Genomic DNA, 14,624 nt, shown 5'->3' on the forward strand with positions numbered 1-14,624 from the left:
CTAAACAGTGAAGAAATCTGAAAATATATAAACAAAAATTAAAGGATTAAAATGTGATCAAAATGTCATCAGATGAGAGAGAACTGTTTTTGAGAACAACAGAAAATTTGATGTTCATCATTTGTGTTCTGAGTAAAATGAATGGAGATTGCATTACTAAAATCTAATTTAAATATATGTGTATATATGTACACACTTAGCAGCCCCAGTATAAGGTCCACCTGCTCATTAACTCATATAGCGTGCTTTTCCAAATAGCCAATCGAGTGGCTGTAACTCAGTATACTAAGCATGCAGACATCGAGAAGACTTTTAGTTGTTGGGCACAGTGTGTTACTTATGTTACTTTAGCTGTTGGCACCAGAAGTGGTAATTCTAGATGGCGTGAGATGTTTATATTCTACAGAGTTTATAGAGAATGAGGTGACATTAAGAAGCTTAAAGTAAGCTGCAGGTTTGTTAATGAAAAAGTCATTGGAAAAATGGCTAGATTCAGTCAAACCAACAGAAAGGCTGCATCATGCTCCAATCACTACCATTACTAACAGTCATGTGTGGATGAGCATATCTGAACACACAGAAGACCACTCTGAGTCCACCTCTGTCAGAGGGCACATGACCACAAAAACTGGATGACTGAAGATTGGGTAAATGTTACCTGGTCTGAAGGATCTTGGTTTCTGCTGTGTCAGAATTGGCATAAACCATATGAGTGCAATGGATTAATTCTACCTTGTGCCCATGATATAGGCAGGTGGTGGTAGTATAATGCTTTTTTGACATTGATACTATCAATCAATTAATTTATGGTGTTGCCCACAAAAAATGCCTAAGTTGCCATGACTGGGGTGAAAACTCAAGACCTTGGAATTAAACAGCAGCTTTGTCTTATGTTTTGCTAAACGAATAGCTCTATTTATCTTGGCTGGCTGACAAGCTTGCTATGTAATCCCAAGTTCCTGTGTTTGTGTCTCATGGAAGACATCAGATGAGAGAAGGAGCAACACACCAAATTAATTCCTTGCCAGTGGAAATTGTGGGTTTATCCAAGATTTCTACATGGAGAGAGCAAGTGTCAGTGGAAGAGTGCATGCTTTACACAGCAGTCTTGTCAGAAGATGATTAAATGGAGTTTTACCTTTACTGAATCAGAAAATATGCTGTTGTTCAATCCCAAGGCCCCTGAGTTCACATTCCAGCACTACCATTGCAAGGGGAATAGCCACTCGGTGTAGGACTGACACCCTGAGCTAATATCCACTTGGTGTAGGACTGACGCTCTGAGCTAATAGCCACTCGGTGTAGGACTGACACCCTGAGCTAATATCCACTTGGTGTAGGACTGACGCCCTGAGCTAATATCCACTTGGTGTAGGACTGACACCCTGAGCTAATAGCCACTTGGTGTAGGACTGACGCCCTGAGCTAATATCCACTCGGTGTAGGACTGACGCCCTGAGCTAATATCCACTCGGTGTAGGACTGACGCCCTGAGCTAATAGCCACTTGGTGTAGGACTGACGCCCTGAGCTAATAGCCACTTGGTGTAGGACTGACACCCTGAACTAATAGCCACTTGGTGTAGGACTGACACCCTGAACTAATAGCCACTTGATGTAGGACTGACACCCTGAGCTAATATCCACTCGGTGTAGGACTGACACCCTGAGCTAATTCCTGAGCAAACACACACACATTAGACATTTTAATACCAACTGAACAGAATAAGAATTTCTCCTGGCCATGTGAATGCCTTTATGGCCACAGTCTGTCCTTTTCCAAGCAGATAATATGCTATGAACAATGTTTCACATCCATTGTATAGTGCCTTACTGTGACTATGACTGCCAATTCAGTAGTTTTCTTTCTTTTTATGTTTTGTTTTTAGACCTTTTGATGTGTTTTATACAATTTTGTGTGTGTATATATATTTATTTATCTAAATATTTTAAGTATTTATTATTTAAATTGCTTCTGTGAAGATTTTCATCATGTCGGAGAAAGAAGACATTCCACATGCCTTCCTGGATGGGCTGCCTCAAATTGGGACCTGAGTGCTGCCATGCAGCGGGCAACACTTTAGCACCATGCCAGTTATGAACCTAGACAGCCATGACCCTTTTGGCTGTCCGATGGTTTTGACTCTTCTGGGTTTGGGGCTCCCGAGAGCAACTCCTGGGTAGAGCAGAAAGGAGTCCTGCCTGTCATCTCAGAGCTGTGAGAAGTTTTATTAAGGTGGCTGGACTGCCAATCCTGCCACCATCCCCCATGATTTCCAAGCAAGTTGGAAGCAGTTTAACATCATACTTAGGACTCCAATTACCTCCAATTATCTGTGAACCACCCAATCCCTCTGAGATTGCACAGGTGGTGAACCAGCTGAGGTGGGGAAAGGCTGCAGGGATCTGTGGTATCCGGGGTGAACTTCTCCAGGCTGTCCTCCTGGCATGGCAAGCAAAATTTGCTTCCATTTGGGAGACTAGGCATCATCCCATATGACTGGAAAACAGGACTTGTCGTCCCTTTTTCGGAAAGGAGAAGGGTGATTGCCTGGATTGTGGCAACTACAGGGGGATAACACTGCTCTCGGTGCCAGGTAAGGTCCTTGCTAAAGTCTTCCTCAATAGGATCTGTGATAACTTACTCACCTACCAGCGACCGGAGCAGTCTGGTTTTACACCTAAGAAGTTTACTATCGACCACATCATAGCACTGAGGGTTCTCGTGGAGCGCAAATGCGAATATCGGCAGAGTTTCTTTGCAGCCTTTGTCGATTTTCACGAAGCGTTCACCTCGGTTGATCGAGCTGCCCTGTGGAACATCCTGAGGGTTCACGGGATCCCCTCGAGGTTGCTGGATATCATGGCCAGCCTATACACTGGTACTGTGAGTGCTGTGCAGAGTAGAGACAGAACCTCTGTGTTTTTCCCAGTTGATTCTGGGCTTTGTCAGAAATGTGTTCTTGTTCCTAGTCTGTTCAATGCTTGCATGGACTGGGTGTTGGGCAAGGTTGTGGATCCCAGTGGCTGTGGGGCATCTGTTGGTGAAGAAAGACTCGATGATCTTGACATTGCTGATGGTGCTGTGATCTTCTTAGAGTCAATGGAGGCTCTGATCGAGGCGCTCGAGAGACTGAGTATCTGGACTTGCGAGTGTCCTGGATAAAAACCAAGAACCAGGCCTTTAATAACCTCTTGGGCACAGCCATCAGCAGTGTGTCTGTCTGTAGAAAGAGTGTCAGCCTTGTTATGAGGTTTACTTACCTCGGCAGTGACATTCATGTCTCTGGTGACTCTTCCCATGAAGTTAACAGACGGATTGGGAGAGCATGGGGGGGTCTTGAGGTCACTGGAAAGGGGTGGGGGATGTTCCTGATATCTATGCAAAAGGATGAAGGTCCAAGTCTTTAGAGTCCTGGTGCTTCCTGTCTTTCTATATGGTTATAAGACATAAATGCTATCCAGTGACCTGAGACAAAGACTGGAGTCCTTTGTTACTGTGTCTCTTTGGAGAATCCTTGCGTGCCGTTGGTTTGACTTTGTTTTGAATGAGTGGTTGCTCATGGAGTCCCGAATGAGGCACATTACTTGCGTTTTGAGGGAACGTCAGTTGCGGCATTACGGCCATTTGGCGCTATTCACCAGGGGCGATCTGGCTTGCAGGATCCTCATTGTTACAGGACCAGCCCAAGGGGATGCCCATGTAACATCTGACTGTGGCAGATAGAGGGTCATTTCCAGAGGGTGGGACAAGCTGTTTCATTGTGTGGTGGGTGCGGCAACACACGGTACCAGAACATGCTCCCAAACCTGACCTGATCTAACCTCTGTGAAAAGCCAAATTTCCCCCTGGAACAAATAAAGTTCCATCTATCATTCTGTAGTGATAGGTGGCCTCGGCTATTTCCCGGCAGGGACACCACCTGGATGGAAGGACCAAAGTAGAAAGCCTCTGTGGGGCACTACCTCCCCTGGGATGCTAGAGGACAGCTCTCCTGGGCGGCTGTGGTACCACGGATTCCCACAGGGCACACCAGGACTTGGAGTTTGGTACAGCCTTTTTGTGTTCTGTAGGTACCACCGGAGGAGCGGCAGAACCATTCAATAGACTTCCACCACAATTAGGAGCGATTCCAGGTAATTCTGATGAACCACCCAGAGTACTTCCAGGTGCTGAATAAAAGGAGCCACCTCACTCCATTCTGGGAGCCAGAGTCAGGAGGAGGTGGACAAAGCTTGCTTGGCTAGGTGTGGAGGTGGCAGAGAAGGAGAGAAAGAAGAAAGAAGGGACTGAGCATTGTATGCTTTATGCTTGTCTGTATTGAGATGGGGAACGAGGGAAAAGCACTGCCTCACATGAAATAAATGTGTGTTACTTTGGACTTGTGCCTCTGTGCTTGTCTGTGTCTGGGTTTGGGGAGCTCCCGGTATTCCACAATTAGCATCCCAGATGGGACTACTGGCCATCTGCTGGCAGGAGACCCTAAATATACTGTATAATTATTGTGGCCCAACCCGACACAGCAGAGTGAGGCACAAACACACTGTAGCACTGCAGTATGTGCCTGTCTTTGCATGTGCACAGCCACGGGTGGAGGCGCTGTCTGGATAGAATCTCCATAGATGCCTGGAGAGGGCATCAACATGGCGCCTCCCCGTCCCCCTTTTGTCTTTGTTTTGCAGGAAGGAACTGTGGTCCAGACAAGATCAACTCCCCATCTGGCAAAACGACAGCCCTTGCTGGACAGTACGCTTTGCCCCACAAGGCTCAGCTGTGGATGGGGCAGTGTGACAGGCGGCCTTGGCCATTACCTGGCCAGGACACCACCTGGATGGAAGCACCAGGGGAGAGAGCATCTGCAGGGCACTACCTCCCTTGGGACGCTGGGCATGTGTTGCTTTGTACTTGTGCCTCTGTGCCTATCTTTGTGCAGATTTGGGGAACTGTATAGCCCCGGTATCCCACACTATCAATCTATGAACAACTTAAGAAAGTTCCTCAAACATAACAATGACTCCAGCTTACTCCAATGGCCTGCACAGTCCAAGGATTTCAATTCAGCTAAGAGCCTTTGACATGAATTGAAAGGCTGGATCTTCTGCAGGAACAGTGTGATACTACTGAGTCAGAATGGAGTAAAATCCTAAAGGAATGTTTCCAGCATGTTATTCAAGCCATGCCTTTTAAGAATCCAGAATGTTTCTGGAAGCAAAATAGGCGAACCTGATAAATTAGACATTTGCTGTATATTTTGTTTATATATTTATTGTGTTCATACTTAAACATAAGATATGCTGTTTGGCATGTCTTGATGTCTAGTTACACAAGACATCACCTTATATCAGGTTTTCCTCCTATTTTTGGCCCTCTAGACCTGAAAACACATTTTCTTAGACCACTTTTGACCATGATTTGTGCAGAAAATTAAACCTATATCATAAAGAGTAAACCAGTTGATGTCTTCAGCAAAAATGAAGTAATGTTGCTCCTTTTCATAGAACTTTAAAAAATGGGGATTGGTAATGTAAGTATGTGGTGTGTATTTTTTGCTGTATGGATTTTAATGCAATTTCAAGGTTGCTGATCATGAATATGATATTATTTTTGATAATTGATTTTTTTACCGATGGTCCTAGCCCTCTAAGAACCATTCCCAGAAGGTTAAACATGACAAATTTTAAACATATAAATCTATGGGGTATTGTTTTAGAATAATTCTTGAACAGTGATTATGAAAATGATGTCATTTTTGATCTTAGATAATTTTGTAGGGTTCTGGCCCTCTATAGACTCAATCAGAGGTTGGAAAATAACAAATTTCTGTTACAATCAACTATATTTAAACATTTAACATTTAAATTAACACACCCATTTTAATATTTCAAATATATAATACACTTATTTATGTTTGTTATGTGCTTCTACCTCATGAAATAAATCATTATATTTCTTATGAACACCCCAAATTAATGCAGCCTATGCTAATTTAGACTTCTTTACTCTTTAGTTGAATCTGGACATTGGACTAAGATTAATACAAAAATTTGGATAGAAGCAATACTACTAATGTAGCATAATAACTAAGTTTTTCCAGCTATCTGCAAAGTCTTGATCTTTGATTTTACTGTGTTATTTTGTAAATCCTGAATTTGGAAACATAAAATGTGAAGGTGAAGCATTGGGTTTCATGTTACCTGTCTCTTGTAAACTGCGATCAGACTCAATGTGATTTTGCTCAGTTCTATGCTGGTTGCAGCCCTGACTGTCTGGCTTGGTGGAAGTAACCTAAGTGTGGGCTCTAGATGATCCTCTCCAAATACATCTGTGTAAATGACTAGCTTATTGATAATTTAATTTCCATGATGAGACAGCAATTATCTGGGGTCTGTTCTATCCACACACTGCTATGCAGTCACCAGCACTGGCATCACCTTCCCAGCTGCTCCTTTGCTTTCTGGGCCGTGTGCCCACTGTGTTTTCTACTCAGCTGCTGTAAGCTGAGAGGTCCGCTCTGTGAGCCTCATTCAAAGCTATTTTGAGAGTCAGGGTGCCTCCATTTCACCATTTTAAGGTAATAATTCACCCTGAGGCAACATTACAGTTAGCATATCCTGGCGGAGATGTACTATACTCCATATGCAGACGACAAAATGTCTAAACCAAGAAAATGTCTGCTTAGCAAAATATCTAGAGGAGAATTAGCCTTACTGGGGGTGCAATAAGTTAGTAACAGCTACTAGAATTATTAACATCAAGGGGTCCTTCATATATTGGTATTATATGTTTCCATAATGCTAATGTAAAGGTGTTCTTCTACTCATGATCTAGTCCAATTCAAAGCAGGATGCCCTGATCCACTTTACTTCACAAAGTTCTTCTAAATGAGCTCACTTAACATTTCACTCTTCCATGTCTTCTCTGAGATGCCATAGTGATGTCTCCATTTATTATTTCTTTTCTACACTAGCTCACAAGGGACCTCATGGGACCATTGTTTCCAACAACTGCTGTAATTTCTGCTTGCGAGACTGTGCCTCAAACAGGAAGATGGGTCATGCAGAAGACTTGGTGCCCTGCCCTGACTGTGGGCGTTCCGGTGAGTCTATTCACTCTTGATAGCTTAACCATTACAAAAATGAAATATATTTTAAATATACACGAATATATTTTACAATATGTTACAGTATGCTTCAGTACATTGCAGTACAGTATACTGAAATGTATTGTAAATTATGACCCTTTTTGCATATTGCTAAATATTTTTCAAAATCTAAAAATACACTTCTTGAAATATTTTTTTAAATAGTAGAAATATGTTTTTTATGCAATATATATTACAGTATATTGTAAATATACTATAAATGATAGCTATAATATCCATCCATCCATTTTCTAACCCGCTGAATCCAAATACAGGGTCACGGGGGTCTGCTGGAGCCAATCCCAGCCAACACAGGGCACAAGGCAGGAACCAATCCTGGGCAGGGTGCCAACCTACCGCAGGACACACACAAACACACCCACACACCAAGCACACACTAGGGCCAATTTAGAATCGCCAATCCACCTAACCTGCATGTCTTTGGACTGTGGGAGGAAACCCACGCAGACATGGGGAGAACATGCAAACTCCACGCAGGGAGGACCCGGGAAGCGAACCCGGGTCTCCTAACTGCGAGGCAGCAGCGCTACCACTGCGCCACCATGCCGCCCTAGCTATAATATATTTTTCAATATATTTTAGAGTATATAGAAATTGTAATATATTTTAATATACGTTTGTCTTTGTTGTATATTAACTTTCCACTGAAAGAAAACCTACTTAAGAACAGATGCTCTAATATTCCACATGCATTTATAGGTAAACTTGTTAGCCTGACAGTACATTTACTCATCTCTATAAACTACTATTGAAGAGATATAAGTTTAACAAATTGCTAACAGTGTAACTTTTTTTTTTAACAATTTTTCTTGGAAAATAAAGAAAAGCATTAAGCTCATCAGTTCATACTTCATTGTGGAATATATCACATCCAACATGTTCTGACACCAATAAATTGTTGGGACGGCTGTGTTTAATACTTTCCATGTAAAAACATAAGCAATGAGTGATTGCGCATAGTATTGAACACAAAATATATTGCTTAATATATTTAAAAATACATTTGTAACAATATATTAAAGAAAATGTATGTTACATTATTTTTAAAATGTAATCCTAAAAATATGCAGTATATTTAAACTTCATACATTTTACATTATATTGCAAGATATGCCCACATGTTTTTCAGGTATATTGCAAAATATTTCATTTTTGTAAGGAAAGGCAAACTATAAAATTTGATTTAGTGGCAACTTCCATATCTTCTTTCTGAACTCACTGTCTTTTCACGAATGGTGGATAATCATTCATAAGTTGATAGATGCCAACCAATTTGAACACTATTTCAACTGAGGGATAATTTTCCCACTTGTTATGCACACCATCTTTATTTTTGATCTGGAATCAGTTTCCAACAATTTATCAAAGAGAATCAGAGGGCTACAAATTGATTTGCATTACCACAATAGCTCAATTTGCAGAAACAACTTGTGTGTATGATTCATGGAAGGATGTGTTTATGGGGATCTCCAAATTTCAACCTGATATTATATTCTAAACTGGAGAAAAAGACTTGAGTAAACAGGTTCATTAATACATTCATGAATGGCTAAGTGAAGAAATGCCCTGAACAAATTGTCCTTATTGATTCATTTCTTTGGATACAGTGTTTTTCAAACCTCAGTAAGCCGTGACAGCTATTCTCTTCATAAAACACCATTCTATATTCAAAACGTTAAATGCACGAAGCCTAGAAATTAACTACTGATACAGACATCAACAAATCCATGAGAAAAGTATAACTGTCTCTGAAATAACTTGAAACTGAGAAACAAAAATGGCAACCATCATTGACTATTCCATATTTTACAAAAATCAGACTTTGCTTTAAAGTTGTGATTCAACAGAATATTTCAAATAATAACACAAATCAAAATGGGATGGACAAAAGTGATCAGACCTTAATATTTTGTTGCACAGCCTTTAGAGTTTCCAATCAGTGCACACAAGCAATTCCTGGAGCTCTCCATGAGACTTCTGTACCTGTCCACAGATTGTTTGGCCCACTCTTCCTGAGCAGACATCTCCAAGTGGGTCAGGTTTGAAAGGGGCTTTCTCCAGACTGCATGTTTCAGTTCTTTTCATAGAGGTCTGATAGGATTCAAATCAGGGCTCATAGAGGACCACTTCAGAATAGTCCAATGTTTTGTTCTTAGCCCTTCTCAGGTGCTTCTAGCTATGTGTGTTGGCTCATTATTCTGTTGGAGGATCCATGACCTATGAATAAGACAAAGCTTTCTGACACTGGGCAGTTCATTTTGCTCCAGAATGTACTGATAGTCTTAAGGTTTCATTGTTCTCTGCACAGACTCGAGCCACACCATGCCAGATACAGCAAAGCAACCCCCAAACATAACTCAGCCTCCTTCATGTTTCACAGTAGGCCTGGTGTTCTTTTCTTTGAAAGCTTCATTTTTTTCGGCTTATGTGACTTGCCAAATAGCTCCAGTTTTGTCTCATCTGGCCAAAAGACATTCTCCCAGAAGCACTGTGGCTTGTCAATAAGCAGATTCCCTCCTGGCTTTTTATTGTTTTCATTCAACAGTGGAGTCCTCTTGGGTCATCTTTCATTGAGCCCACTATTACTCAAAATGCAACAGATGGAGCGATCAGATACTGATGTATTTTGACCTTGTAGTTCAGCTTGTATCTGTTTGGAAGTTGTCCTTGGCTTTTTGTGTGTCATTCTCACTATCCTTGTACCCATTCTGGAGTTGATCTTCCTCTTGTGGCCACATCCATAGAGTTTGACTACAGTCCCATGGACAGTAAACATCTTAATAATAGTTACAGCTGTTGACACAGGAACATCAAGCTCCTTGGAGATGGTATTCTAGCCTTTGCCTTTAACATACTTGTCTATCATTTTCTTTCTTTTCCAAAAGGTTTATAACACTTGAACTATACAACTTTATTCTTTTTCATTTTCCTTTTGAACTATACCACTTTATTCTTTTTTATTCTATATTTGAACTATACCTCTTTATTCTTTTTATTCTCTAATGTTTCTTTAAGCAAAGTCAATATGCTGTTTTAAATTGCAGTCAAAAAGATCTTATCCCGTCAACACCCCAACTAAACTTTATTGTGCTGTTTGAGTTGACTTAGTGCTAGATTTTATTAGTTGATCCAGACATTAGGACACTGGTAAGTTCATGCCACAGTCCTTAAATGGGGAGGTGTAACCATTTGACGTTTTGCAATGCTGTTGGTTCTTAAGGAACCTTAGTAATGAACAACATTACATTGCAAATTGTGAAATAATGCTAAAAATTCATAGCAATGAAAATAACAGCAGAAATAATTCCAAACATTAAATCAAACTAAACAAAAGATCCCCCAAAAAGATCATACCATTAATGAAGATGGCTGACTCAGTCAATGATTATGGGTTTATGGGTCATTATTGTTACGTGTACACAGTGCGGTGAAATAGGTCAGCAGATGGCACTTAATTAAACAATCTGATTTATGGTAACAAAATAAAGTATATGATCATTTAATATACTGCATGAAAATTTACAAGAAAACAGTCTTGTTTCAGTAGTCAAAGAATTAAAGTAAATTTGGAGTTTATTACTATCATATTTGCTCACTCAATGTCTCAACCTTTGCAGTGGAATTCTTTTCTTAGTTAAAAATTAGAAAAAAATTATATTTGCAAAATTAAGATCAAGTGAAAGATGCATCTGTGACATGCCAACCATTTTCAGTGTTACTTTTTTCTTGGATATGTTTAGGTAAGGTACATTGAGATTGAGGATGAAAGATAAAATAAATGTTTAAGAATGAACTCAATCCTCACTGAAGGCCAACCCTTTCACCACTCTTAACTTCTCTGTCTATGTGGAGTGGTCATGTTCCCTGTCTGTGTGGCTTTTCTACCAGAACTGCAGGATTAACTTTGTGAAGCTCAATGGTTTCAATGTTTCACAGTTTCTAATGCCATTTTGTCAATTTTTTTATAAAACAAATGGTGTTCTGTATACACATTTCTTTCTCACCAAACTGCCATAGGTTTCATGTATTTAAACATATGAAAGATGCAGCAAAGTAGAAAGGAAAGACAGACAGATAGCTGAGCCTGTTAGTTGACGTTCTTGTCAACCAAGCTCTGTTAAATTATTTATTATATTAATGATATGTTTTTTATGTGTCAGCTGAACATGGCCACGTTGGGGAGGAGAGGAAGATGGGTGCCTTTGGTGCAGAGGACTTGTTTGGTGCCTCATCAGAGAGTGACACGTCAACTTTTCATGGATTTGACGATGACGATTTTGACGAACCACTGTCGAATGGCAGCATGGAGTCTTCCAGGTGCAGATAGAACTTCTATAAACACAGAAGTCCACTGCTACTTTGATTTTTTTCTTTTTTTTTATGAAAAGCACAATGATACTGGAAAAATGTTATGATTTTTGACTTTTTTATGGACATCTCCTTGAAAATAAAGTGTTTTTTTGTTTACCAAATTATACAAAACTCAAATTGCTGAGAAATATAACTCTTTTTTCAAATGTCTTAATAGAGAAGAAACTGTATTGCATATTTTTGCATCAAATAAAAAGAAAAAGATCAAACCAGAATGGCAGATTTGCTCAGCGTTACCGTTCGTGTCCCATTTGAACAGTGAAAGAGTGGGAGAAGAAAGTATTGCCGGGCATGCTGCTGTTTCCTTCATTATTTGGAAGAAAAGAAACCAGAAATAAACTGTAGTTGTGAACATGTGTGCACAGTGCCGACATCCAAGAGATGGGGAAATAATGAAGAAAGATCGGGAGAAAGGTAGGAATCCCCTTTTGTTTTCTCTCTAAAATCTACAAAGTAGAGTAAGTAGAACAAAGAGAAGCTACTTATATTAATAATAAAAAAAAAAAACCCACAGGACCAGGATACAGTCATCACACTGCATTAACTGGGGCCACAAATCTAGGGTCCGGAGTCTAATTCTTAGTTATTGGAGTATTTTAGAAAAGGGAGGAAGTCTACCCAACTTCTCACACTGACTTATATTGACATTGCAAGTGTATGCTGCTCTCTCACTGTTAAGATCTTGTACAGCTCTGCTCATGTCCTGTGCAGCTTTTAGGCTTGCACCCTAAATCTCACCTGAGATCCCTGCAACTATATATGTATGGTTGTGTGTGTATATATTTTTTTTGTGTTAGCGTTGAAAAAATGCAAAAAAACAAGAAATCATAAGAAGTGTTGGTGTACCAATGGTAACCAATTTGATTGACTGTGATAGGGCAAAAACAAAGTATAGGGCCATAGTTGTCCTTTAAAATTGGTCCCTGTAAGAGGTGCACAATACTTGCAAATTTCACAATATGTATTTTTACTTACACTACATACCATCCTGCTTAGATAAGTGCAGTGTAAGAGGCAACCCATAAAGAAATATATGTATATTACAGCTCTACCCATTCATGAGACTCTCTCTTCCTATATATAGCTATATCTACTGTATATATATATATATATATCTGTATCTACATCTACAGTGGATTTAGAAACTATTCAGATCCTTTCAGTTTTTCTTATTTTGTTATGTTTGAACCCTGTACTAAACTCATTTAAATACATTTTCATAATACAGTATTCAGTAATGAAGAATGACAAAGTGAAAACAGGATATTACATATTTTCGCAAATCTCTCTATTATAAAAAAAAATCCTGGAAAGGAAAAGCAGGGCGACGATACATGATCTTCTCGGAAGTTCTCGGAAGACATTTAAAAGACCCATGAGACGCAAACAATATCAAATACACTCAGTCGTGTAAAGGCACGTAGCACACACAGATCCTGTGCTCTCAGCACATATAAAGCGTATAAGGACAATGCGTTCTAAATGAAACGTCAAGAACTAAGGAAAGAAGAAAGAGCAGCGTGGAGAAAAGAGACCCAAAAGCGCTGGAGAGAAAAAAAGGCAGATAAGAGATTATGAAAGCAGTGGAATTCAAAAGGCTCAAACAAATGATGGTGTGATACACATGCAGAGCAAAGTAAAGAATATGAAAGCAGTAAAATTCGAAAGTATTGTAGCGTCGCAGCCAGGTTGAAGCCTTTTTTGTTTTAAGTGACTGTTAAGTCCGATTGAGGGAGGGCGGAGTACAGCACAGAAGACTGATAGCAGCGCGTCAGCAGCAGAAAGAGAGCAGATGACCTGATGGCACCTCCTTAGTATGCATTCAGCCACCCCCCCTAACAATGCGAGCAGCATTATATGTCCTGAGAAAGAGATTTAACCACGCCCGAGGCTGGAAATAAAGGACAAGTATTGTTTTTACAACGTCACGTCAGACAAGACATTGAGACATCATTTAACACAAGTACCCACGGACATCTAACGTGGCAGTTGTTGGATTGCTGTTGGCAGACACGCTTCATGTGCTCCCAGCTCTTAAAACAATGACAAGAGACAAGCAAAACATGCAGCTAGCCAGCAGCAAGAAGCCTGCAGATGATCATAATGCTTCTCCTTAGCATGCGCTCAGGCAAACTAAAAAACCCCACCCCCTTCACAACGCGAGTGACAGAGATGCGAAGTGGCAAAAGGACAGCTGCTGTACAGGCTTTGAAATAAACGTGCAGCGAGACAAGCAAAACAGGAAACTCGCCAGCATTAGAAAGACAGCAGATGATCCAACGGCATCTCCTTAGCTTGCGTTCAGCCGCCACCCCCTTCACAACCTGAGCAGTGTTATACGTCCTGCGAGAAAGAGATGTAACCACGCCCAGGGCTGGAAATAAATTATTGTTTTTACAAAAGTTTTAAAATAAAAGTGAAAATAATGCATATGTAGCAATTCCCATGAAACCAACAATCTCTTTAAATTGTTTATCCGGTAAACCAAACCCAGGGGTGGGCGAGCAAAGCGAGAAGGGGCAAAGCCCCCAGTTTATTAAAAATTTAAACTGAAATATCACATTGGCATTAGTATTCAGACTCTTAGCTGTGACACTTGAATACCATTCTATTGATCCTTACTGAGATGTTTCTACACTTTGTTCAGAGTACATCTGTGGTCAATTCAGTACAGAGATATCTGTAATGAAAACCTGCTCCAGAGTACTTTGGACCTCAGACTAGGCCAAAAGTTCACCAGGCCAACAGGACAATGGGCCTAAGTACAAAGGAAGGACAACACAGGAGTATCTTTGGGACAACTCTGGGAATATCAAGCCAAAGCCTGGACTTGAACCTAGGTGAACTTCTCTGCAGAGACCAAAAAATAGCTATCCATTGACTCTCTTCATCCAGTCAGCTCCATCCAGAGCTTGAAAGGATCTGCAGAGAAGTATGGCAGAAAATCCAAGTGTGTCAAGCTTGTCACATTAAACCTAAGAAGACTCCAGAGTGTAATCACTGCCAAAGGGGCTCAAACTATATAAATGGTCTGAATACTTGCATCAGATGTGACATTTCAGTTCCTAATTTAAAAGAAATTTTTTCAAAA

At 40.3% G+C, this 14,624-nt stretch overlaps 1 protein-coding gene across 3 annotated transcripts in view; it reads left to right on the top strand.

Annotated features, from left to right (window-relative positions):
• The window catches only part of dpf3 (D4, zinc and double PHD fingers, family 3), a 182,202-nt gene that overhangs the window by 141,826 nt on the left and 25,752 nt on the right, over positions 1 to 14,624 (top strand). For 2 of the 3 annotated variants that reach the window (XM_039741840.1, XM_039741841.1), the window contains exons 8-9: positions 6,968 to 7,096; positions 11,323 to 11,947. In XM_039741840.1, coding sequence (XP_039597774.1) covers positions 6,968 to 7,096; positions 11,323 to 11,489 — 296 coding nt within the window. In that variant the 3' untranslated portion in view covers positions 11,490 to 11,947. The remainder of the gene's footprint in view (positions 1 to 6,967; positions 7,097 to 11,322; positions 11,948 to 14,624) is intronic. The other variant, XM_039741842.1, reaches the window with a different exon arrangement.

This window comes from Polypterus senegalus, chromosome 18, assembly GCF_016835505.1.
Source record: "Polypterus senegalus isolate Bchr_013 chromosome 18, ASM1683550v1, whole genome shotgun sequence".
NCBI lineage: Eukaryota > Metazoa > Chordata > Cladistia > Polypteriformes > Polypteridae > Polypterus > Polypterus senegalus.